At 39.2% G+C, this 24,500-nt stretch overlaps 3 protein-coding genes across 6 annotated transcripts; 2 read left to right on the top strand and 1 right to left on the bottom strand.

Moving 5' to 3' along the window:
* Window positions 1-162: 162 nt before the first annotated feature.
* On the bottom strand, window positions 163-10,495 carry LOC131774597 (nuclear receptor coactivator 5). 4 transcript variants are annotated; one of them, XM_059090650.2, is made up of 6 exons: window positions 10,339-10,495; window positions 9,360-9,709; window positions 8,400-9,027; window positions 7,367-7,605; window positions 4,088-4,378; window positions 163-2,239 (listed from the first exon to the last, which is right to left on the bottom strand). In XM_059090650.2, exons 2-6 carry the CDS (start codon window positions 9,697-9,699, stop codon window positions 747-749), a joined length of 2,991 nt encoding a protein of 996 aa, XP_058946633.2. In that variant the 5' UTR covers window positions 9,700-9,709; window positions 10,339-10,495; the 3' UTR covers window positions 163-746. The 4 variants fall into 4 exon arrangements, with proteins under 4 accessions (XP_058946633.2, XP_058946635.2, XP_058946634.2 ...); XM_059090652.2 differs by having other exon boundaries at window positions 9,360-9,425; XM_059090651.2 differs by lacking the exon at window positions 9,360-9,709.
* Window positions 10,496-14,813: 4,318 nt separating this feature from the next.
* LOC131774514 (uncharacterized) lies at window positions 14,814-19,129 on the top strand. The gene is given in 6 exon segments (XM_059090560.2): window positions 14,814-14,920; window positions 15,739-17,328; window positions 17,478-17,792; window positions 17,794-17,810; window positions 18,379-18,445; window positions 18,448-19,129. Coding segments are annotated over 5 exon segments (2,562 nt in total). The 5' UTR covers window positions 14,814-14,920; window positions 15,739-15,744; the 3' UTR covers window positions 19,027-19,129.
* A 2,104-nt stretch (window positions 19,130-21,233) lies between these two features.
* Window positions 21,234-24,057, top strand: LOC131774611 (neuromedin-K receptor-like). Its single transcript, XM_059090666.2, has 2 exons — window positions 21,234-21,322; window positions 23,023-24,057. The coding sequence occupies exon 2, from the start codon at window positions 23,032-23,034 to the stop codon at window positions 24,055-24,057; it is 1,026 nt and encodes a 341-aa protein (XP_058946649.2). The 5' UTR covers window positions 21,234-21,322; window positions 23,023-23,031.
* The last annotated feature ends 443 nt before the right edge of the window (window positions 24,058-24,500 follow it).

Here is a 24,500-nt window from a genome sequence, read left to right as displayed (position 1 = left end):
ATGAACAAACCACATACAAAACAATGCAAATCTTGTGGTAACTAGATGACTTGACGATACAATAACAAGGTGAAATATTGAGCGACTAATTCGAGCAAACATACAACATTGAAAACAGAAGTATTTAAAGAGGAATAATTTGGACCAAAGAGATAACAGAAATTTCATCATAAAATGTATTTGGTTTGAAAACAACAAGTTAGAGAGATTCTGGAAACGTTACAAGTTACATATCTGTATGTGTCACCTTTAACAAGGGCCCAGTTAGTTCCAGTAACCGTTAATAACGTAATGAAATAAACTGGGTGTAGGATTCGCGTGTTTATCTGTCAGCTATTTCGGTAGATTGAAGATAACTTCAGCATAGTTCGCATTCAAGTTAAAAAAAATTCATTCAAATTCATTCAAAAAAAGCAGTTTTTTGGTCAAACTTTACGACTTCTTTAATAAAAGCATGTTGCAGAATGATCTTCGCGAGAGAAATACAACTAGCCAGCAATAGAGTGGCATAAGTAAAAAAGAAACAAGACTCCAGACGGTGACTGATAAAATTTAAATAAAAACCTTTCTCTTTCGAAAGTGGCGGAGTAAGAGGAGTCTCTCACTTTTTGTTGCGATACACGACAACTAAAACAACAAAAGCAAATAAGAAAGCATGCACTTTGCACATACACTAACATGGTAGATTTATGACAGAGTTCAATTCTGTATTAAAAGGTCCGCAAACTCCACATCATGTTGCCCTATTAGTATCCACCGGAATTTCCACGACCTCCTCTGAAACCAGGACCGCCACGCATCATGGGCCTTCCCCGAGGCGCACCACGATTTATAGGGCCTTGTCCGGCAATTCTTCCACCAGGACCTAACGAACGAATTGGGGTACCCTGTTGTGAAGGACCACCACGAGCGCTTGGAGCACCACGCATTTGGGGGCCCCCTCGGGAAATTAGACCACCTCGAGAGGAAGGGGCCCCTCGAGGTGCTAAGCCACCGCGAGCAGCGCCTCGGTTCGCTGGAGAACCTCGTGTTGGACCAGTTCCTCCTCCTCTGGTAGGAATGCCCCGTGCGACTGGAGCACCTCGCTGAACAAGGGCACCCCTATTAGGGGAAGCTGTTTGAGAGAGAGCAACGCCTGTCGTGCTAGCGGCACCAGTTCCAGCTTTTCCACCAACTGCCCCACCACGAACAGAGATAGCTCCACCCCGGACTGCTATGGCTCTACCACGAGCCTGTCCCTGCATGCCTGCTGGGGATGGCGTCCTCACAGCACCTCTACCCACTGGTGAAGGACCTCTAGGAGTTCCCATGCGTACACCTGGAGAACCTGAAGGTGCAGGGGCTCTGGCAGCACCAGTTTGTGTGGGTCCTCTAACTCCAGCTGTCGGGGAAGCTCCTAGTAAACCAGCTCTACCTTTAGATGCCATTGGATATGGGGCTCTCATCTGGACTCCAGGGGCGCCTGTACCAGGCCTTGAACCACTCAAACTACCAGGTGATCCACGGCCAACTGCATTCGGTCTTTGCACGCCAATTGTCCCTATTGCTTGTCCAGCAAGACCAGCTTTTGAAACAGCAGAAATTGGAGACTGGGTGGCAGAAGAGGCAGTTGATTTTTGAGCCTGGGTAACAGCCGGGTACGTCTGAGATCGCTGGGTTGCCGGAGAGCCATAAGAAGAGCTTGATGAAGCTGTCGCAGCTCGGTTAGCACCAGTAGCGTAGGTGCTTTGGACTCCTTGGGCTGCAGGTTTGGTGTACTGATATGCTGCGGATGGAGTTGTTCTGACAGAAGCAGCAGAATATGAACTCGATGCAGATGTAACACCATATTGTACTGCACTTTGGGGAGATTTTCCGATTTGATTTGATGGAGTAGAAGACAGTGTCTTTGATCCTGTCGCACCTGTTAAAGCCCCTGGGCCAGGTGCTGCTGAAGACGATAAGTATCCTCCACTACCTGGTATTGGCGTGACAAGTTTTTGTTGGGCAAGATACAGAGGAAAGATTGGTTTTGCAGTAGTGCTAAGTGCTGCCGATTTCGCTGCAGTAGCAACATTTGGTGAAGGGACAACACTTGACATGGCTGCCTGCTGAGTCAGAGAACTACTCGAGGTACCACCAGACTTGGCGACTCCTCCAGGGTTTAAAATACTTAGTATTTTAGCTTGAAGGTCGGCTTGTTGCTTGGCAATTGACTGAGGATCCACAGCGGGCTGACTTGGTTGAGTTGTGGCTAATCCTGGTGAAAAAGCGGGTGTAAATGGAACTATGATGAACAATAAAAATATTGTAGACATACCACAGGAAACAGAAAACAGCAAAGAGAAGGAGCATAGCAGCTCAATGTATCAATTTCGAAATTTAAAAAAAAAATTACGATTTTCTGGGTTTCCAGAAGCAGCCTTTAGCTAAAATCTCACTGTCATTCGTTACATTGTCATTGTCTGTTATTTTTTCAAATGTTATTGTCATTCGTAAACACCCAGAGGATTGTCATCAGAGAAAAAAGTTATTGACTTTGATCATCAGAGAAGTAAAAAAAAGTAAAGTTTTCAAATATGACAACTTTTCAATCATACTGAGACTGCCTGCTAGCTAAATGTTAATATATCCCTGATTAATTTGCCAAAATACGAGTACCAACTAGCTCAGACAATTTGAAGTTTTCTTTGGTTTGAATATCAATATGTTAATTTTCAATACATTTCAATTTGCTACTTGCACAGTTCTTTCATTATGGCAAGTCTCATACACTATCTTGATGTCACAAATTTCAGGCAAGGACATCCACTTGAATTCCAATGCTTATCATAAGTTTCAAAATTTTAGTTCATTAGCATATCCGGGGACATCAGAAATCTAGAGAAAACTCATCATTTTGGGATAAAAGGCCCTGCAATACTTCGTGACACTATTTCCTACAAAGGAAACTTATTACATTCCAGTTTCCACACTACACTTCCTCCAGGCAATTCAAAAATGTCTCTCCTACCCTCACACAGGATGAATAACATGCAAAGAGGCTTATTTCTACAAACACCATCTTAATTATTTCATTCAAGATGGTGCATTATGACACCACATTCCACCTCATATTTGATGTTGATCATCTCCTAGAATATTCGCAGGAAATGGTGTAGATTGGTTGGAAATTCATCTGTGGAGCCCCAACGGCTCACCAGACTGCGGGACCATTGACGTGAGGAATGAAAATTTGCACAACCTAAAGCTTACGCTAAGATCACTGCATCTCCAATCCGACAAAAAAGAAATATACTTCTGAAGAGATGTGTAACACATTAATGATAGGCCCATTACTACCGAAATTTAGAATGATGGATTTTGAGTAAAACGTGTCATACTTATGCACATTCACTTTACCCTGATCTCTTACACCGAACTGACGTCACCTACGGGCCGTTTATGCATGCTTTCTGCGCTTGAACAGAATGGCCGAACCCAATGTGCCAACGAGGCCAAAACTTCAGTTTTGACTTAAAAATGAGTACACATACAATGTAAGTCATGGTCCTAAATGAGAGCGAGTGTTGTTCCATTCGATCAGTACACATTGACAGGCACCTTTCTTCTAGTTACATGTTCATTAAATTAAAACCGGAAAGTTTCATTTTCAGGTCAACAGATATTAGCCAGCTCTGGTTAAAAGCCACATTTTGACGAGTAATTCCTTGTCCAAATTCATATCATCCCAATTATATTACGAATAAAAATTTCAAGATTTTTAGCTATTTTCAGCTATGGCAAGGATGTTACAGATTTAAGATGATAAATTGCATGTTCATTACCCTTTGAGAAAAACTCTGTTGTCTTAATTTGCTCTTGTTTTCAGGCCAACAGAGAAATTGGAGCCGAAATTTCAATTTCCTACACAATTTTAGTATCTGTAATGCAATGTGAAGAAATAAGTTTTGATGTAAAGTGAATCGGCACCACACGATGCACATCTTATTTCCAGTCAAGACAAAAAAATCGCAGTACATCTGAATAAAGCTGACTTAGCTTCCAAGACCATGGTGACAAAGGTTGGATGACTGCAGAGAAAAAAAATCACGTGGTGAATTTTTACCTCCCTTGCCATTGGCTGTTGAGGTGCTTCCTACAACTTCTTGCTGGCGTTTCGACAAATCATCAATCAGCTTTGCTAACTGGTCTGAAGAAAGGTTCCCACCAGCTGCAGCTTTACTCAAAAGGGATGATATCTCGGATGATTTTTCTTCTTTGGAAACTGTCTCACCGACATCTTTGCTACTTCCCTGAACACTGCTAGCTTTCGCTCTTTCACGTAGATCTTGCATGTACTGATCAAAATTTTGACCAACGAGTCTCATAGCATCATCAAGAGGCATGTTTCTATGCTCTGTATGGAGATAAAATGGGTCTCAAGTTGAAACAAGAGATGACAACAGGTCATGAAACAAAAAAAATCAATGTTTTTCTCTTGTGGATGCTGGTTTTGGTGATGTGCTACGCTGATAAAGAATTTATAATTTTACTTCCCAGCCCAACTTTTTATTACCCACACATGCCACAGATGATTTAAAAGAAATATTGCACATGGATTACGGCCCATCATACAAATGCATAATCAAACGGTGTGTTAACAAAGTCGAGCCCACTCATAGCAAATAAATTAATTAGCACAGCAAGCACACACAAGTACATGCCATGATAAAACTTAAAATAGTTTAAATATTGTTTGAAAAAACAAAGCTCACAAGCTAAATATTAACGAAAAAACGAAAATTGGTTTTAAGCCTGTATAAGAGTTTTTTTCTCTATGGTCTATGACCCTTCAAAATGAAACCTAAAAGTTTTCAGTCTTAACATTTCATTTCCGTAAATAACTCCCCAATAACGTGATCACTACATTGAGCGTGATGTTTAATTACTAACAACTTACCGGTTCTAGGAAACTTCTAGGTTTTAAATTATGAAAGAATGTTAATAAGTTGAGAGTTTATGAAATACATGACATCTAAATATTTGTCAACCATTTTCAGTTAATAACAACCACACACAGAAGGTTAATTTCTATAGTTTGGTTAAATATACTTCAGCTAAGCCTGTAAGAGAGTCTACATGTAGAAACATCACACGTTCAATGTGGGCGATGATAATGTAACTAATATTTATAAAGCAGATCTCTGTGTTCATGACCCTGTCATTTGACATTCATGTGTAACTCACCCTAAGATCAATGTCACTATGCAAAATTTAATCATCTTAAGTTTTAATGAGAAAGAGAGAATAATATTCTGTCAGTGGTTGAAGAGTAATGAGGTTTAAGAGACAGAAGATGCTAGGGTCTTTCAGTTTCTTCCAAACCAAGTAAATTAAATCACGAGTATAATTATAGAACAATAATAAGAACACCTGTGTAATAAATAATAAAGCTCTGCAATGTACCAAAGTGCTGGTGGAGTAACTTGAAATAGAATAGCAACTGAACTCACTGGAAAGACACCAATACTTGTCACATTTCACATTTACAAAACTAAAGCAAAATAAGAAAAAATTGTCCCACAAGGAATTTCAGTGTCTACCAAGTAGGTGAACTCTTCCCAAGTGACAAAGTACTCCGTGTCATCTCTAATTTGAAAAGTAATCATTACAGTATGGTTTGTGGTTGTGGTTTTTTTTTTTCATTTAGCCATGAACCACTACAAAATACAAAGTAAATGACTTTGTTATATGCACTGTCATACAGGGTGCTGGACCAATGTGGTATATCATTTATTACACTTTATTTTTGTCAAAATATGTGCCCATTCCTACCTCTCATGGAATATGTTAAGCTTGTATATTGTCTCTCTGTCCTTGCTCATGCAAGACAGTTACAGTAATTAACAGATATTGTAAGACCGGCAATGTCTACAGCTTGCAACTCACATATTATCATAAAAAAAAATTCAAAAGAAAACAGGAAAGACTTTTGTTGAGATAACAGTCTGTTCCAAAAACTTTGTTTATATCCATCTTGCTTTGTCAAAAAAAATACAGTTTAAATTCTCTTACTCAAATGACAAGAATTTGACTAAAAGAAGCAAGCAGGACATGTTAAGACTTATCACAAAGAAGGAATAATTTGTAATAGAATGTCAAGAATGTAGACTACAGCATTCAAACAGTCACACATCAATCACAACAATAATACTAATAATAGAATTGAAATTAATAATAGTCAGTAGTGGTGGTGGTGGTGGTAAAGGAGTGAATGATGGGGTTAATAACAATGTGACAAGCTAATTTTTTATAGAGTTTTTACTCACAGGAAAATTACATAATTAATTGGCAACCTTGAATTTAGAACTAATTAAGGTTACTTTGGTCTGTCAATAACCCTTCATTGTCATTATTTTATAATACAGAGACAATTGTAACTGTGTTTTGGGTAAGGGATAAATAAATTGCACTGCTGTATCAATATTGTATATTGATCATTAACCATATGAGCAATAAATGTTGAACAAATATATAGAGGTAAATAAAAAGAGATTGCAATTCACACAAATTGCACCACTTTAGTTGTAAGTCGTATATACATGTATACAAGGATCATCCACCAAACAATCCATTCCCTGATTGATAGCTAAATTATATGAAAGTTTTACAGTATACAAAATCATAAAAAAGAAAGCATGTTTTATTCTCAAGATAAAAGAAAGATAAAATAATATCAAAGATTAAAAAAACCTTTTGTATCTGGGTTTACAAAAGATCATAATTCTGCCAAAGAAATCCAAGTATGGCTCTGAGTTCAAGTAAGCATAATTATACGCGATGAATCACTTTGACTCAGGGTTCATACCATACCTTATGTCTGATACACATGCATGGTGGCCAACAATCATCCTGTTGTGGGTTAGGATGATGTTCAAATCTAACTTGCTGTAAGCAAACTGATTTGCATGTAAATACCCTAATGAGCCAGTTGTTTATGAACCCTCTCCTCACATCTTCCCCCAAAACAAACATTTCTTGCTAAAAACACCAGGCATAATGACAGTGCCATTATCATGATACCACTTATACTTTGATGTTGTTAGTCATTTGAGCAAGGCAGCAATTCACCATTGAATGTAATCGTTTTTGAAAGCCTATGGTAATTTTATATGCTTTAAATAGTGCAGCTTTTTCAAACAAAGAAAACCAACCTTTAATTGTAATCAGTGAAGCTGGGAGACAATTCAGAAGGAAAATAATTCGTAAATAACTCCCTTCGTAAAAGCCTCCCATCTGAAAGCCCTGAAAATTAGGTAATTAGAACATTTTTATCATATTCCTGAGTTTTGCCACTATGATTTAAGTTTGAATACTTTTGTCCTACCCCCCATAAACCCCTTACCAGCATGTGTTGTTTTCCCTGCAAGGGGTGTTTCATCTTTACCTTGGGGTGATCCATGCAGAATGTTGACAGTCACTGAGCGATGCACCTCATGTTGGCTGGTTATCACTATTGCATACAACACGCCACGCCGTGCAACATCATCCAAGAGTTCTACAATTGGTTGTGTTCCATGAAAGTGCAGATCTACCACCAGTCCAACAGACTTCAGTCTTCTTTGAACCAGTTCTGCATAGCCTCTGCATTGAAGACAAAGAAAGTACTTGTAAATGAATATAGGCAATTCCTGGACTGAAGGAAATATCCATACCCACATCATGGGAGGGTCATTAAAAATTCTGAAGGACAAAAGATGTCAAGAGCCTACCTATTGAAAGGAATTTGTCCAGGTCAGTTCTGATTCCTGACAGGATGGGACTAAAACTAAAAATCCCTTTACCAAACAGGGAATCTACTTGTATCAAACTAAAGACCATCTAGCAACACTGGCATGCTTTTGTCGAATATGCCATCTACAGTTGTTCAATTTACATTAGACACACTCAACAGAAATCATTTCCTAGAAGAGAAATTACAGCAAGGCTTTCTAAGGGCAAACAAGAAGGGAAAAATACTTATTTCTCCAAGATTACTGGAAGAATCTTGAGAAACAATGGAGTTTTTTTACAACTTTACAATGAGGTTTTGGGCCCCCAAAACATTCCAAGAGCTTTTGAGAAAAACATGTCATAATGTTTGGTCATTTCCTTAAAATTTTAATGTGCAAGATGTTTGAGAGTTGACTGACAACTGTGGCTGATATTGTTTCCACTGCTGCTAATGAGCTCACAAGTTGATCTTGCACACCTGCGAAAGTTGAAGGTCATCATTACACCAACAACAGCAAAATGGTGTGCTGAATAAAACCCTCACAAATATCATCTTTCTTGAGAACAAAATGAAAATAAAAAATTAGAGCTTTTTCTCAGTTCTACCTAAAAAAATATATTGTCATCAAATGACTGACAATGAAATGGCACTTCGCAGCAAATACCTTTGTTGTTTGTTCATGACTACTATAACACAGTCAGTTGGAGCCTCTATGGTTTTGCTACTGCTGTAAATATCATCAGGACCATCGTAATCCATTCTTGGCCTCTTAGCTGGACCTGGATAATCTCCAGGTCGTGGGTAATCTCGGCTGTCACGACCATCCCTTCCATAGGAGTCATAACGATCAAACCGATCATCCCTTCTGTCTGGGTATGGGCCCCTAGGAGAATCATATGGATCCCTCCGATCTCTGTCGTATGGATCACCTCTGTGATCAAACCCATGTCGTGGATATGGCTCCCTGGGAGGGGGTTCATTCCTGTATCTGTCTCGCATGTAGAAATCATCATTTCTACCACCACCATAAGGGCGGTCATCCATTCTCCGAGGTGGAGGTGGAGATGGAGACCTCCCTCGCCGATCAAAAGGAGGTGGTTCAAACCGTGATGGGAAGCGATCATAATCTTCAAATCTTGGTCTGTCACGTGGAGGAGATTTTCTAAATTGTCTGTTTCCTTCACGGTCAAATTCTCTTTCTCTCCTGTTGAAAGGGAAGGGTGGTCTTGAGTCTCTGTCTCGTGGTCTGTCTTCCATCTTTTCCTTTCTTCTATCACCAGCTAAGTTGACATCTGCAATTTTAATAATTCAAATACATCACCAAGAGCCTCTTAGACACACAGCAAAGCAAAGGAAGCTGAGAACAATGGACCTTGTTCACCAGGCCTGGGCTGTTCAAGATGTTGTTATGTAAATGTTAGAGATTCGTTTAGTTTAAAAGCTTTTAAGAAAGTGTCACTTTTCCTTATGTAAAACCCCATTAAAATTTGGCCATTGTTAATACTGTGGGACAAAAAAACCTGTTATTTCAAATTTTTATCTAAAGCTCCACAGCAACATTTGACCCCATGCTAAATTGCTATACACTGTGCTCTTGCTGGAACTTTTTTCTCCACTGACTCACCTACTCTTTTGCCATAATAAACTTGGCCATTTTCTTTTGCAACTGCAGCATCAGCTGACTTTTCATCTTCAAATTGTACAAAACCATAGTTATTATGAACAGAGCAGCCCACTACTTTGCCATACTGAGCAAAAATATCTTCAAGCTCCTTGCGGCTCATCTGAAGGTTACCGATGAAAACGCGACACCTAATAGAGTGAGGGTCACTTCTGTTGGTCTCCTTAGGTGGGGTATTTTCACGTCTCCCTGGCTTGCCCCATCGCTCAGGGGATCCCTTACGATTATCACGGAACCTTGTGTCTTTCTTATCATTAGGAGCCACTTTTAGATCAGAGTTCATGTTGCTTTTACTGGAAATTGAAAAAAAACACTTGTTATCAACAAGACAAACTGAAAAAAGAAATCAAAACTGAGAATGTTCTGCTTTGCCAATGAAAAATCATGCATTTTGGACTTCCTTGGTTCGATGAAAAAGCCTTCAGGTAAGAACTCATAATCATTATCTTTGTTTTGTCAAGCAATAACAGTTCTTGTCGACTGATACCAGAATTTTTTTTTAATTTCCAGCAATAAACAAGCCATGATATTACTCCCAAATACGCTTCCAAAAGAAAGTTGATGTAGTGGAAATAACCCAAAAGAAAGTCCAAAAATGAAGACTACCATAATCTTTTTAATAGTAGCCAAGGTTAAGCTAGCCAAGGAAAATTCGCTGACAACTTAAACGGGATCAAAAAAACAACTGACCAGTGTCTGAAGCCGACCGATTCGCGGATACCAGGTCAAATACAATGTGTTGACGTTTCCGAAAGTCTTCCCCTTTTAGAAACAGCCTATTTGTTGAACAATCGCGAAAAACTTTTTTATACTCATATCAAACGACTTAATTACGATCCACTCCATAAGATAACTCGCTCGATTGTCGTTCTTGAATTAGTTCCAGATACCACGCGCCATTCGAAACTAAGACAGTATTTACCTTATTTCAGAGCAACCTCAGAATTTTTGGCTTCTCCCCTTCCTCTGATCATCCAGGAAGGAAAGGAACACTTCTTAAATGGTCAAACCATAGAGAAAGAAAAAGAATTCACAGAATACTACCAAAGGAAACTACACGAATCCGTACTCCCGCGTGCTTATCATTATGGGATATCATTTTGGCAAATGACAGCTGACCAGTCAGCTGACCGAATGCTAACTCGTACCCAGATTACATTCTAAGTGGTTCACCGCCCGCGCCAAGGGGATTGCACTAATTCAATAAAGGAGACTAGATGAAGTGAAAAATTGTAGTTTTGCAATTTTCTGTCAAGACGCAGAAGATGAACGATAGAGGAAAAGAAAGATTTTGGAATTTTTTGACTTATTAAGTTATACGAGGACGAGGGAAAAAGAAGTTGATTTGTGAATGGGTATTTAAAGTAAGTTTGACCACGCAAACAGATGTTAAGGACACTACCCAGAAGGCTCACTTTTAGTAAATTGATTACGAACATAGTTACAATGTTCATCCGCTTGTCTATATTTCTACTGGTTTTGTAATCGGACCTTTCAACGTCACCACGCGCATGTGAAAAGCGAGTTTAGCGTCCCTGTAAGCAGTTCTTCGTAAGTTTATGAGTATGGCCTTGGTGAAATTTCGTCCTTTCGTTTTCTTAAACCTTTGGCACAAGCGGGACTGATATGTGAGTACCTTTGTAACTTTGTTTTCCAAAGTTTAGTTTCCTAGCATTTAACGAAATTATACAAACAATTTTTTTTGTATAGCCGTATTTTCACTTGATTCGAGATTTAAAAGCCAAAATTATATTTGTCCAATCAGCATTTTGTAACACACTTTAAATTCAACTTTGTACTTTGTATTATTCAGAATTGAAGATGACAGAAGAACTTTCGAAGCATGTTTTTATTTGTTTTTATCTGTTTCATTAGCAGTTTATTTTGGCGTGGATGCCCACGATCAAAAAACACAACAACAGGAGAGACGTGCGACATCGGACCGCTGAGGGAGCAAATCACTGAGTGAACAGCAAGGATCGAAATGCACCAATCAGAGCTGTTGAAAAAACAGTTAATCACAGCAGAGCATCATGCTTTATAAGATCACGCATGACCAGTCGACCTCATCGCCTGAAGAAGACTAGCAGAATGCAGTCGAAACGTTGCGATCTACATCACACGTGACTACATCGTGAGACAAACGAAAAACTTAGCTTTTATTGCTATTCACCACGATTAATAACCACAACCTTTTCTACGAAATTCGGTACAGGGTTTACAAGTAGGTTATCATTTTTCTATAGCATCCTCGCTAAAGTGGTTTACTTACGCCGTAAATGAATTCAAAATAATCCAGTTTCTATTCGTTTTTTGATACAATACATGATAAGTTGCTGACCAATCGGAGCAATCACAGTATCACAATGATTTGATGATCAATACCACTACATGTTATTAGGGCACTAAGGATCAACTGCGCATGCCTAATAAATTACGTGAAGCGGCTCAAGAGGTATAGGAGTACAAGGCGGAAAAATTGAAGATTTTAATATTGTTTTTAGATTAATTTTTCATTTTAAAAATTATGCCTCGGTGTCTTTTTTTGAAAGCCAATAATCAACCTTGAAACCAAGATAAATAAAAAACAGTGCTAACCTTTTATGCTTTTAATCCGCCTATAACACTACAATGTTCAGTTTTGATGCTTAAACTTCTTCAATGTTTACAGAGCTGAATAAAGAAAACTAACTCAGTAGCAGGACGTTGCAGATGTCTGCGTCACTGTTTGACAATTTTCACAGTTCAAAATAATCATTGTTAGTGAGCCATTGTTTCGTTCGGCTGTTTAAACGGCGTCTGGTATTGAAAACACCGTTTGATTTCGGGGAAATTGCCTTTGAAGAATTCTGACTGTCCATAAAATTAGGTAAATTTTCTCCTTTCTTAAAGACATGATTGTATCATATAAACTGCCATATTTGGCCAACAAAATAGTATACCCAATGATGGCTTACAGAAAAATGCAGTCTTAAAATAAGTTTAAACCAGAGAGGATGACATTTCAATTTCAACTGATAATATCAACTGAGGTACGAACAAACAGCGAGGGGAGGGTACACGATGAATAGGTCGATGCAAAACTACAATGCACTAACGTTTAATACAACTCCGTTTTGTTTCTGAAGGGCCACACAAGTTCAATACAACTCTGTCTTGTCTCTCAAGGGCCACACAAGTCCAATATGACTCCGTCTTGTCTCTCAAAGGCCACGCAAGATCAAAATTATCTCTCTAAAGTTGAACAATACTGCACAGCCTATTCCATAAATTGAAAACTTGGGCATTTAAATGGAGACAAGAAAGCCAGCGTTCAGGTCCTCTTGGCTACAATCTCAAATAAAGCATCATACAAACAAGCTACCCTGTTCTTAGAAAAGTCCTTTCTGCTATCCTTAGACTCATCGTTCATACCCAGGCCTCTAACATACGCACCCTTCAGGGACTGCAGATTTGTTTGGGGGCTGTTTAGTCTCAAATGACTAGAGACAATGGGTAAGAACTATTACGGTGATGAGCCTTTTTTGTAGATTGGTTCCAAATCCTACCACGAAACTGCGCCCACTGTCGCCCAACATGTAGTGAATTTGTTGCTTTGCGAAGTCGCGGAACGCAGTCGGTTTTATTCCATGGTCAGCAGCAGCTTAGACCAAGAAGGCAACGTTGGCCGAGTAGCGATTTGGACCCTACTGATCACGCCAAGCGAGGCCTTTTGGAGTGTAGTGGACTTAGTGTCTAGCCACAGAGTTCAATGCTGGATTCCAATTAGCTATCACTGAACTTAAACATTTTATTCTTAGCAGAGAACAATGAAAAATTTCAACTTAATTCGAGCCCCGTATCCGTGTTATTTTTTAATGTTTTTAAGTGTTGGTGTAAAACTTTGTCATAACCTTTTGTAGGCAAGTCCTTGGTGCGATTCGACCTGGCTGCTGCTTCCAGTTAGTTAGTTAGACGTCGTACAATTTTTTTGCAATGATATCGAAGCTCAAAACTCTCTCCGAGCTAGTACTGTACGTATTCTTTACTAAATTGTTTGGAGTTTGTGATCGCATTTGTGCTTCGATAATCACTTAAGGAGATATGATTGAAAATGCAGATCCTTCAGCAGGTTTGAACTCTGCCACATAAAACTAACTAACCTACATTTTTTTTTCGTTGGATGAACATGAGGGAGGGGGATCGAGGAAGGGGAAACGAAAGTTTAAACGAGAGGACACAAATAGTTTCGTCTCAATCTCTTATTGTCCAATTCTTTCTTCCACCAAAGCTGTCTTTCCATATCGAAGGAAGGTCAGCTGTTAACAGTTCATCTCATGTAAACTTTGTTCTTCAATTGCTTTCTGGTTTTTAGGACCACCTCAACTACGCACTCAGACCAAATAAAGAGTATAATTTCACAGTACTCGCGAGACGTGTCATTGGTTAGTAAACATTAATTTGAAAGAAGATTCACAAGAAGAAGCCAATTGACACCAAGTTCTTCAGCTGACAGCCGTTTTCTTAGGAATTTTAACGGGGACATATTTCTTTTAGATGCATTAATTACAGAACAGAGTGTAACTAGTAACTGTTGTATTCATTTGTATCCAGGGTAAAAACTTGGTTGAGTTGCTTCCCTCGTGATAAACTACAATTTTGATGTCCTAATTAAAATAGGAACACTTGAAACCTTCCAAAAGAGGCAAAGAAATGTAAACAATGAATCCTGAAATTTTGTCACCCGCTACAGATTCGTAACAAGTCGAGTGAGTATTAATATTATAACTGGCGCAAATGAAACATGAGCAGTAGAAGAGAAAATCGATGAAAAAAAAATCGACAGCTTAAAGGAGGTTATCGCAGTAAGTTTAACTCTTCCAAAAAAAACACCACTTCAGTTGAAAATAGACGTTGTCATTCCAAGCTGTTCGGTTCGTTTGTTGTCAAAATGTTGTCAAACTCCACAAAATCATGAGTACAAGATCAAACTAGGTGCTCAATTATCGAGCTACAGAAACCACTTGGAAAATGAGCTTCATCCATGCCTGACACGCATCCAGGGTAGCGAAACAATACGAACATTTTGTTATTTTACCTTTGAAAATTATTCCTAGACGAACTTCAGTGTTTTACTCTTTATAGAATGTGTGAACCTGACGAAAATGTTAGGAAAGACAACATCTCGTTTAGCTTATTGTTTTCTGTGGACAGCTGTCAAGGTCGATTAAAGCTTCGAGAAGAATGAATTTTTTTGCACAATACAGGCCCTAACTCAGTCTGTTTACAGAAAAGATTCAAAGGCGGATTTATGACGAAATTGATACAGTCGCCTGCGTCAATTGATCAGCCATTAGAGTATGTTCAAAAGACTCATTGTTTCTTGAATCAATAACAAGTACTACCTGTTTAAACAATCCTGGATATTAAGAATATTTCCGTATCTAACCCCGAAGACTACACTCGCGGATAATATTCGCCATTTTAAGCACTTCTAAAGTTGGATTGAAGATTCCCCTCAGAAGGTAAGTTCCAAAAACCATTTGAAAAATCGGCTCAAAGTTTCCACTTTCTATAACAGTAACTTATCCGACATTCATAGATGAAAAAGAGCTATTGGCAAAGCGACTTTAGCAACTGTAATTTCTACTATAATTAGGTTGTTGGAAAAATTCCTAAAAATAAGGCTTTTGAATAGACATTCTTTGCAATTCGGATAACATCGTTATAAAGCGAGAAAACATCCCTCTTTTAAACGATAAATCAAGCATGACTGAGGAGTGCATGTGCAGCTAAAACTGAATATGCGAGACTAGGAAGAAAAAGCAAACAATCGGTAAAATTTTTATTTATTTTTTATTTTTAATTGGTGTGGACATTTAAGAATCTGGCCCACCTGATTGCAGGAAAAATGGTTACCTCATACTCGGTTTGTAATTTCCAATGTTGTTGAACGCAACAGAAAACTTGTTTTTTCTCCTCAAAAGCACCCTCTAGCTTTACGGGAGAGACGCACCAGTGAAGGAGAAACGAATAAATTCCATCGAGGTTTAAAATTGTATTTGACCCTTACGACAGTGCTGAATTTTTTACCAATGCATTTTTTGGCTTCCTCAACATCTCTTCAAATAAAAATATTAATCAATATTACTACTTTTATCATTATCATTGTCATAAGTAAAATTTTTGTAAATAATATTTCTATCATTACTATAGTTATTCTTAATAAATAATTTAAAAAAAACAAGAAAATTCGACTCTCGCGAATCAAAGAACAAGCAGCAAGGACTTACATCAGGCGTTAATGAAGAAATTAAACTCAATTCTTTTCTTCACATCCCAGGTCCAAATGAATGAGTTCTTATTGCTTCTGTGTCTCGTCTCTTTGGGATACAGTGAGGAAATAAATATCAAACTGGTAGATAACTGGCCCAATGGTTTCAAAATGAAGATTAGCCATATTATGTCTCAGAGTGTAATAGGAGGGTGGAAGATGTCACTCAAGTTTTCAAAGCCGATAGGGCAGCTTCAAGCTCCCAATGCTCGTCGGTTGTCTTCTGCTCAGGGTAATAGCGTTTTCTGTTTAAGGAATCAGCAGTACAATGGGAATCTCAAGGCTGGATCTAAATTGGAAATGGAATTTATTGGGGAAAAGGCGAAAAACAATGAAGCTGCTCCTTCCGCAACTCTAGAATTTCACCCGGGAAGAAACGCCAAATGCGACATGTCCCCATTCCCAACAGTAATCCCACCGGGAGCGACTCCCCCAGTTCAAGAAAATTCCACTGCAAGATTGATTGAAGAATGGCCGAATGGATTTAAAATGAAAATTAGTATTCTTATGCAGCAGAAGGTCGAGGGAGGCTGGGTGATGACACTAACGTTCCCCATTGCTGTGAGGGCGCTTCAAACGCCAAAAGCGTTCAAGAAATGGCGATCCAGTGATCGCAAGGTATACATCCTGGAAAACAGACCCTATAACGCCAATCTTGATAAATGTTCAAGGCTTGAGATGATCATTATTGGAAGGAAACAAATGAATTCTGACCCGCCGAGTGAAGCCACGATCGAGTTTCGCCGGAAAGAGAGCTGGATTGGAGGAGGTGAGGGAGGATGTACTTTTAGTACTACCCAACCACCAACCACCACAGAAGAACCAGGGACATCAATGCCACCAGTTACCGCAGAACCACCTACTGGCACAGAACCACCAACTACCACCAAATCAACAACCATAGAGCCAGTGACAGCCACAGAGCCACCAACTACCATAGAACCAACAACTACCAATGGACCAACAACTGTCACAGAGCCACCAACCACTAAAGAGCCAGATACCACAGAGCAACCGGCTACCAACGGACCAACAACTATCACCGAGCCTCCAGCAACCACAGAACCCCCAACTACCAACTTACCAACAACTGGCACAGCGCCACCAACTGCCACCGAATCACCAACCACTAAAGAAGTAACCACCGAAAAACCACTAGCTACCACAGAGTCACCATCTACGAAAGTACCTTCAACCACCACAGAACAACCAACTGAGCTACCCACTACGAATAAACCCAGCAGTGCTCCCCCGCCATTTGATTATGACGCAGTACTTCACGATTCCATTTTGTTTTACGAAGCTCAACGATCAGGTAAACTTCCTTCCTCCAACCGAGTTCCTTGGCGGAAAGACTCAGCACTCGGTGACCGCGGTGATAATGGCGAGGACCTGACTGGTGGCTGGTATGATGCAGGAGATCACGTAAAGTTTGGGTTCCCGATGGCGTTTAGTGTTACTATGTTGTCTTGGGGCTTAGTGGAGTATAGAGATGCTTATGAAGATGCTGGAGAGTTGAGTTACATGTTGGACTCCATTAAGTGGCCCTTGGACTATTTTATGAAAGCACACACGAAACAAGATGAGTTCTATGGACAGGTAAGACCGGGCAGGTACTGATTATTTAATTAGTATCCAAGTGATGCCCATGATAATGTAAAAAACTAACCATTTTAACCAACTTACGGTAAGTTTTCCTGGAAACTAATCTCAAGCCTTGTCTTATCATTTGACCAATTGTCTATAAGGTTGGTGATGGCAATGCTGATCATGGTTACTGGGGCAGACCAGAGGACATGACCATGAGAAGACCAGCCTGGAAGATCACTCCTCAGAAACCAGGATCAGACCTGGCCGCTGAGACAGCTGCAGCCCTTGCTGCGGCTTCAATCGCTTTCCGATCCACAGACATCAGCTATTCAATGAGACTTCTTCAGCACGCTGCTGAATTCTTTAATGACGTTTGCAGAACAAAAAACCGTGGGCTGTACAGTGATTCCATCCTACTGCAGCAAGCTTTTAACCGCTCGCACAGTGGAATATAAGACGAACTCGTCTGGGGTTGCAGCTTGGCTGTACAAGTAAGAACCGGATCATTTGTGAGATGGTGTCGTTTTTCACAACTATAGCAGGAGTTGATCCGTACGTGAGAGATACATTAATAAACATTGTTGTCTTATTTTTGCCAACAGGCTTGGCAAATTGTCTAATTGAGTCACTGGTAACCACATATATGTATCCATAAATGCTTTTATTGATTGAGAAGAGCTCTTGTTCGCCGAAATCAAATTGAGTGATTTGAGACATTTGATGGCCATTTGATTGCCAAACACAACCAAAAGCTTGAGCCTTGTCCTCTTGTCCTCTCTCTATGTTCGATTAATGACAGTCCAAATGGACTGCTTAAGACTACTGTTAGTAAGAACGAACATATACTCCCTTTCGTTTCTTTACAATTATAGAGACAAATGGAGCCTTGAGAATCGATTTGTTCGCTCCTAATATTACCAGGCGTATGTTATATTGAGCGTCATACGAGGATTTTATTCCAGGGAGTTTGTGAAGAAGTTGACTATTGCAATGAAATACGAACGCGTTGGTTAACATGTCTTTCGAAATCATTTTAGCACAGCTCTTTTTCCTCCTCAGAGCTACCCAAGATCAAAAGTATCTCTCTAAGGCCGAACAGTACTACAATGATTTTGCCATGAATGGAAAACTTGGGCGTTTTCATGGGATGACAAAAAAGGCGGCGTTCAGGTCCTCTTGGCTGCAATCACAAACAAAGCTTCGTACAAACAAGCTGTGGATACTTTTATAACGAGTTGGCTTCCCGGACACGAAGTCCACTACACTCCAAAAGGCCTCGCCTGGCGTGATCAGTGGGGTCCAAACCGCTACTCGGCCAACACTGCCTTTTTGGCCCTAGTCGCCGCTGACCATGGAATAAGACCGACTGCGTTCCGCAACTTCGCAAAGCAACAAATTCACTACATGTTGGGTGATAGCGACCGCAGTTTTGTGGTAGGGTTCGGTATCAACCCACCAGAAAGGCCTCACCATCGCAGCAGTTCTTGCCCATTGTCTCCCGTCCCTTGCAGTTGGAATGACTTTAACAAGCCAGACCCCAACCCGCAAATTTTGTACGGTGCTTTAGTTGGAGGCCCCGGTAAGAATGACGAGTACAAAGATGACAGAACAGATTTTATCAAGAATGAGGTGGCCACGGATTACAATGCTGGATTTCAGTCGGCCGTGGCTGGACTGAAACATTTGTCATTGACAGGGAAGCTATAAGTGAAGAGAAATGATAGTTGCATTTTTTTGGAAGATTAACAAAGCAACCAACAGTTCAGTGTAGCTAAGGTTAGGCAGGAATAAAGGTGATTGTTTCATGTGTGCCATTTTACGTTATTTCTTGCTGGTTTCTAGGTAACATACGAGGTGAACCTGATTCGTTCTCTTGAATTAAAACGGAACAATTTTGGTTCCATATTTACCCAGTATACTATCGATTCAACAGTTATGCAAAAAAGTGAAAATTCTTGTAATACAAATGTGAGCCCTAATTGCAGTTGAATTTGTCTCTGTTTTCGCGTTCTGCTCCGAGTCAATGAAGGTGACCTCAATTAGAGAGCTTGGAAAACGTAGAATTTAACATAAACAAAGAGTCTCTTTCCTTTTCCCGCTCATATGCGCTCCTTCTTAGCATTGGGCTGGAAAAATGGCGCAAATATTTAATTTTTATTTTATCCTTTGATACCCTCTGCGGTAGAGTTGCTATGCTGCTTAGTCACGAGCATTAGTGTCAGTCTTTCGGGAGTTGTTTCATGTTTTTCTGGATGCGATGCCACTCTATTGCAATTTTACCCTCTTAAAATTTCGTCACATTTACTTACGGTTTGCCGCAACCATGACTTGATTGGAACGAGGTACTGTGGGAAAAAAATATTTCCCAACGTGACAAACTGAACTGACCGAGACTTGAACCACTGCTTCTCCCAGCTGACCCTCTATAATAAAGCTGATATACCAACACAACCGAGAAGATAGAAGAAGGAAAACCTGAGTTTCGCGTGCCAAGTTAAAAGACTGAAGCATCTTCTTTCACCAATTAAACCGAAAAACCCCCGTGATGTTGAGGAGAAGACGGTATCTTTTTGACTCGAACATATGATCATAAGTATACAGACTCTTACGATAACTTACATAAAGATCTAGTTGGCCTTTCGCGAAAATTCTAAAGTTTCGGATATGTCTCTTTGATTTTATAGCATAAGTACGCTATGAAAGTCGATTAAGCCTCTTGAGCGGTAAGGTCTTGTGAAAATGAGAATTATTTCTATTCGTTTGTTTGTTTGTTCAATAAATGACCAAGAAAGAAGATATCTATTCCTTAGAATATGGAGCTTGAGAAATGCTAAGGGCCATTCCGCCATAAGAGAGTCATAAGAACAGATGGCATCTGCTTTAAAGTTTTCATCGGATAATCGAGATGCCTTTTTTCTCAAAAATGCAATGATGGTAAACGAATCGAATTTCGATTTCGATGGATTTTAGACCCATTGGCAGAAAAGAAAAACTACGTATTTATAACTTTCTGTAATTGAGTCGCTAAAAATAAACTATCCATGCAGGTCAAGTTTATTGTAGTTCGTGTCAGTTCACAAAAAAAACGTAATGTTATGTCGCAAACAATAACCAGCCTGCTGTAAGAGTTAATATTCTGGCGGAATACACCGGGTTAAATGCAATGGATGCGTGGCTCAAAAAAGCAAAACAACAAGAAAAACAAAAATATATCATCGTCGTAAATTTGAACAATTCAAAAAATGACAGGTAAGGCAGTTTCTATAGGCGAAAACAAGTTGCTTTAATTTCATAGTTAAAACCGCCTAATAAATACTCAAGTGATAAACTTGTTACCTGAAAGGTATCATGCATAAATTGTGCACGTGTATCTTAGATCACCTTCTCCTCTGTAAAAACTGACAAGAAACGTTTCCAGAACAATCGGAACATCATCTGTCATTGCATTTACGCTCGAGTTACACTAACACTTAGATTGTCTTTAGATTTAAATCCACTTTGTTTACACAAGCAAAATTAAAATTTGAAAGTGAGCCCTTGAATGTATTCTTGAATATCTCCACGTACATCGGCCATTTCTAAACTGTCAGTTCTTATGTTAGTCTTATGCCATTCACATATCCCCTTAATTAACTTGTCTTAATCACCTGTGCCAATCGCATGGAGTCTCAATAATTCGTGCGGGAAAAATCACAATCACCGTTATTCGTTTTCTCTTCTGCCCGTACATATTGCATATTCACCTTCACGTTTAAACCAATCAGGTTGGCTTTTTTCTAGATTAAATGATCTCTTTTCTCTCAATAGAGGAAAAAAGCATTGAAATCACATCTGTACGTGCGCAAGACAAAGGGACGTTTTTCACCTTGCAAGTTTTATTTGCCAAGTCGAGTCAAGGCGATGAACTGAAACAACATCCATCCCCATTTCAGCTAGAAAAAGAAACCGTGATATCGAGAAAGAAGTCGTCGCTTTCATTTGTCATTGAACAGAATATGAAAGCGTAAGTATCCTAACTGACTCGCAGCATAATAAGTTGTTTTAAAAAACCTCGTGATAAGGATTCAGTTAGCCCTTTGAGAATATTAGCTCGGTCTCTTTGATTTTATACAATCACTACGCCATAGAGGTCTTACAGAAATTCGGCTTTTTTATCTATTTGTAATAAATAAGGATGACATAGGTTATTATTCTTTCTAAGTTGAAGTTTGAGAGATCCTTGGAACACCGGCTGGGTCCCATTGATTTTGTTGGATCATTTTGCTAGAGGACCAGATGGTATCTATCAGAGGAAATGATAACGTTCATTTGTGACAATCAGATTGCTTTTCTTTATTAGGAAGTTAATGAGAATAAAAGAATCGAATCGTGATGACTAACTTGTTGTAAACCTACCGTCGGGAAAAAAAAACCACCCCTCCTAAGTTATTGTCTTTCTGCTGTAAATACTATAATAGTAAGGATTTTTTGTAAATCATATCAGCTGTACAGGAGAGGTGTAATGTTGTGTCCTAAATAATGAACGGCCTGCTCGGAGAGTTAATATTCTGGTGGAACCCACTAAGTTCGGTAAATGTTACTTTAAGTGTAATGTATTCATGGTCAGTTACCTCCAAAAATCATCGCCACAGTTATGAATAATTTAATGTTTCCAGGTTAGGCGGCATCCATATGCGAAAACACATTGTTTTAATTGCAGGGTGAAAACCGTTCAGTGAATAATCCATTTCTATTCATGTTATAACAAAGATGCCTATAAACAAACCCTAACTATTTTCCGGACTGGCTATTATTTCTTGGAACTTTGGTTGTTTTCGAGATATTAATTTTATTTCAGAGTTTCAAAAATCCCCACTGGATTCCAGATTTATTGATACCCCCTTCAATACCGAAATTCTTGATGTGATTTGGAAACCCACCCTTCATACAGGTCCACTCCCAACCCAACGCCCCTTACGAGAACACTCTGGCAAGGATTGTAAAAGGGGGCCTTCCTGAATTTACATGGTAAATGAAAAGAAAGGAGCCATCCTGTTGAGTCTACTTCATAACAACAAAGCGAAATATTTTCTAGCCTGACGGTCATCCTGAAAAAAAAATTGACATGTGAAGGAGACATTTTCCATTATAAAGTGCTTGACAACTTCCTGTGTTTGTCAAGTCATCATGAAAAACATCATTCTTGACAAGTTTTCATGACATGGTGTCGTGTTTTCAGATTGTTCAAATTTCCCAACGCCTTTCCTATCGGGTTCACTCAAAATTGTTGCGTGGGATAATTGACTGCAGGATTGCTGTTTTTCAGAAATTCTTTTTTTTTTCTCGCTCTCTCTCTCGATTTTTATTTATTGGACATTGGAAGCTTTTTTTTCCTAATAAAGTTTCAATGTAACCATAAAAAGTTTTAAAATACTCATAAGAGTCATTTTCTGATTATCATAAATGCGTTTCATTTTAACGACTTTTTTTACTGTTTACACAAGAGAGCTTTTTAATGGAGACTTTTCTTATAAGTTAAAGGTAACTCCAAAAAATTATTTCTTTATTTGCCTACGGCTGGGACAGGACGAAAGGTTTTGCTCAATGTGTTTAACTAAAAGCCAGAAAAAAATCTAGAAGGTTCTGTGATCTTCTTCAATTATTAGAATAAGCTCATCAAAAAACCCCTGAAATATGATTTTAAATCGCAATTATTTTTTTCAGAAATCCAAAATGAATATCTTCGGGAAGTCTGCTGAAGACAGCCATGCTGATCGCTTATCGGAATCTTTCAGTTCTCGTGGGACATTTCAAGTCGTTCTAGAATCGTTGATCTACAGTTTGATTTGTTCTACTTCTTTTGTCGGAAATCTCCTTGTTCTATATATTGTGTACAAATCTGTTAGACTTAAGAACGTGCCGGGGATGTTAATTGCTTCACTAGCTCTGTCAGATGTTGCTATCATTTCCTTCACGACTTCGCTGTCTTTACTCTCACTCATTCATGGCAGATGGACTTCAGGCTTTGCAACATGTCAATTTCAAGGTTATGTTGTTATAACAACAACAGCAGCTTCTCTACAGACCATGGCATTAATGTCTCTTGATCGATACTATCGTGTTGTTCGTCCGATGAAGCACCGAACTCTCTTCTCCTTGCCACGCGCACGGCTCATGGCCGCAGCTGTCTGGTTTCTAGCCATGATGTATCCAGTCCCTTATCTCGTTAGCGGTAGAAAATACATTTTCCATCCGGGAAAATTTTTCTGTTTCCATGAAGCAAAGATGTCGTTTGTGTCTGACTTTGTTTATATCTGTCTCTTCATCTCCATTTCTGTTCTTTTGTTTTGCTATTTCAACATTTTTCGACAATTAAGAGCAAATGCAAACCGCATACAAAGTTGGCGTGCACATGACAATAGCATATCTTCTGATGATGCTAAACTGACCAAGACATTATTTGTAACCGTTCTTGCATATGTATTTTGCTGGACGCCCGTTTTAATAATCGATTTTGTGGAAATGGGGGTCGGAAAATGGTCCCTTCCGCGTGTGGTTTATGTCATGTACACTGATATGGGACTAACAAGTTCCTCTGTTAACCCAATCATTTATGGAGCCTTAAATCGAACATTTCGACAGGAATACAAAAAGATTTTTTGCTTCAGGAAGTTATTAAGCCACAACATAAACCGCTCTGATATTTCGAAGGGCCGAGAGACAAAGAGTTGTACATTAGCAGATAAAACGGTCAATTAAAATCTAATATGAATCTAACTGAATGACATTTTTTTTTAATAAATGGGCTCTATTTTTCCATGTGACTGATCATCAGTGGATCACAGACGTCAAATAGTAAGAGAAAGCCGTAAATGAATGGGTCATTAGTGTTCTTAGCACATTTTTTCTGGTCTAAATCTTATCTGTGACTGTCGCACGGATCTCGGATCTCGGATCTCGGTCATTAGTGTTCTTAGCACATTTTGACGCCTTTTCTGGTCTAAATCTGATCTGTGACTGTCGCACGGATCTCGGATCTCGGATCTGGGTCATTAGTGTTCTTAGCACATTTTGACGCCTTTTCTGGTCTAAATCTGATCTGTGACTGTTGCACGGATCTCGGATCTCGGATCTCGGTCATTAGTGTTCTTAGCACATTTTGACGCCTTTTCTGGTCTAAATCTGATCTGTGACTGTCGCAC

This window comes from Pocillopora verrucosa, chromosome 3, assembly GCF_036669915.1.
Source record: "Pocillopora verrucosa isolate sample1 chromosome 3, ASM3666991v2, whole genome shotgun sequence".
Classification (NCBI taxonomy): Eukaryota; Metazoa; Cnidaria; class Anthozoa; order Scleractinia; family Pocilloporidae; genus Pocillopora; species Pocillopora verrucosa.
This window is presented reverse-complemented; position numbering and strand designations above follow the sequence as displayed.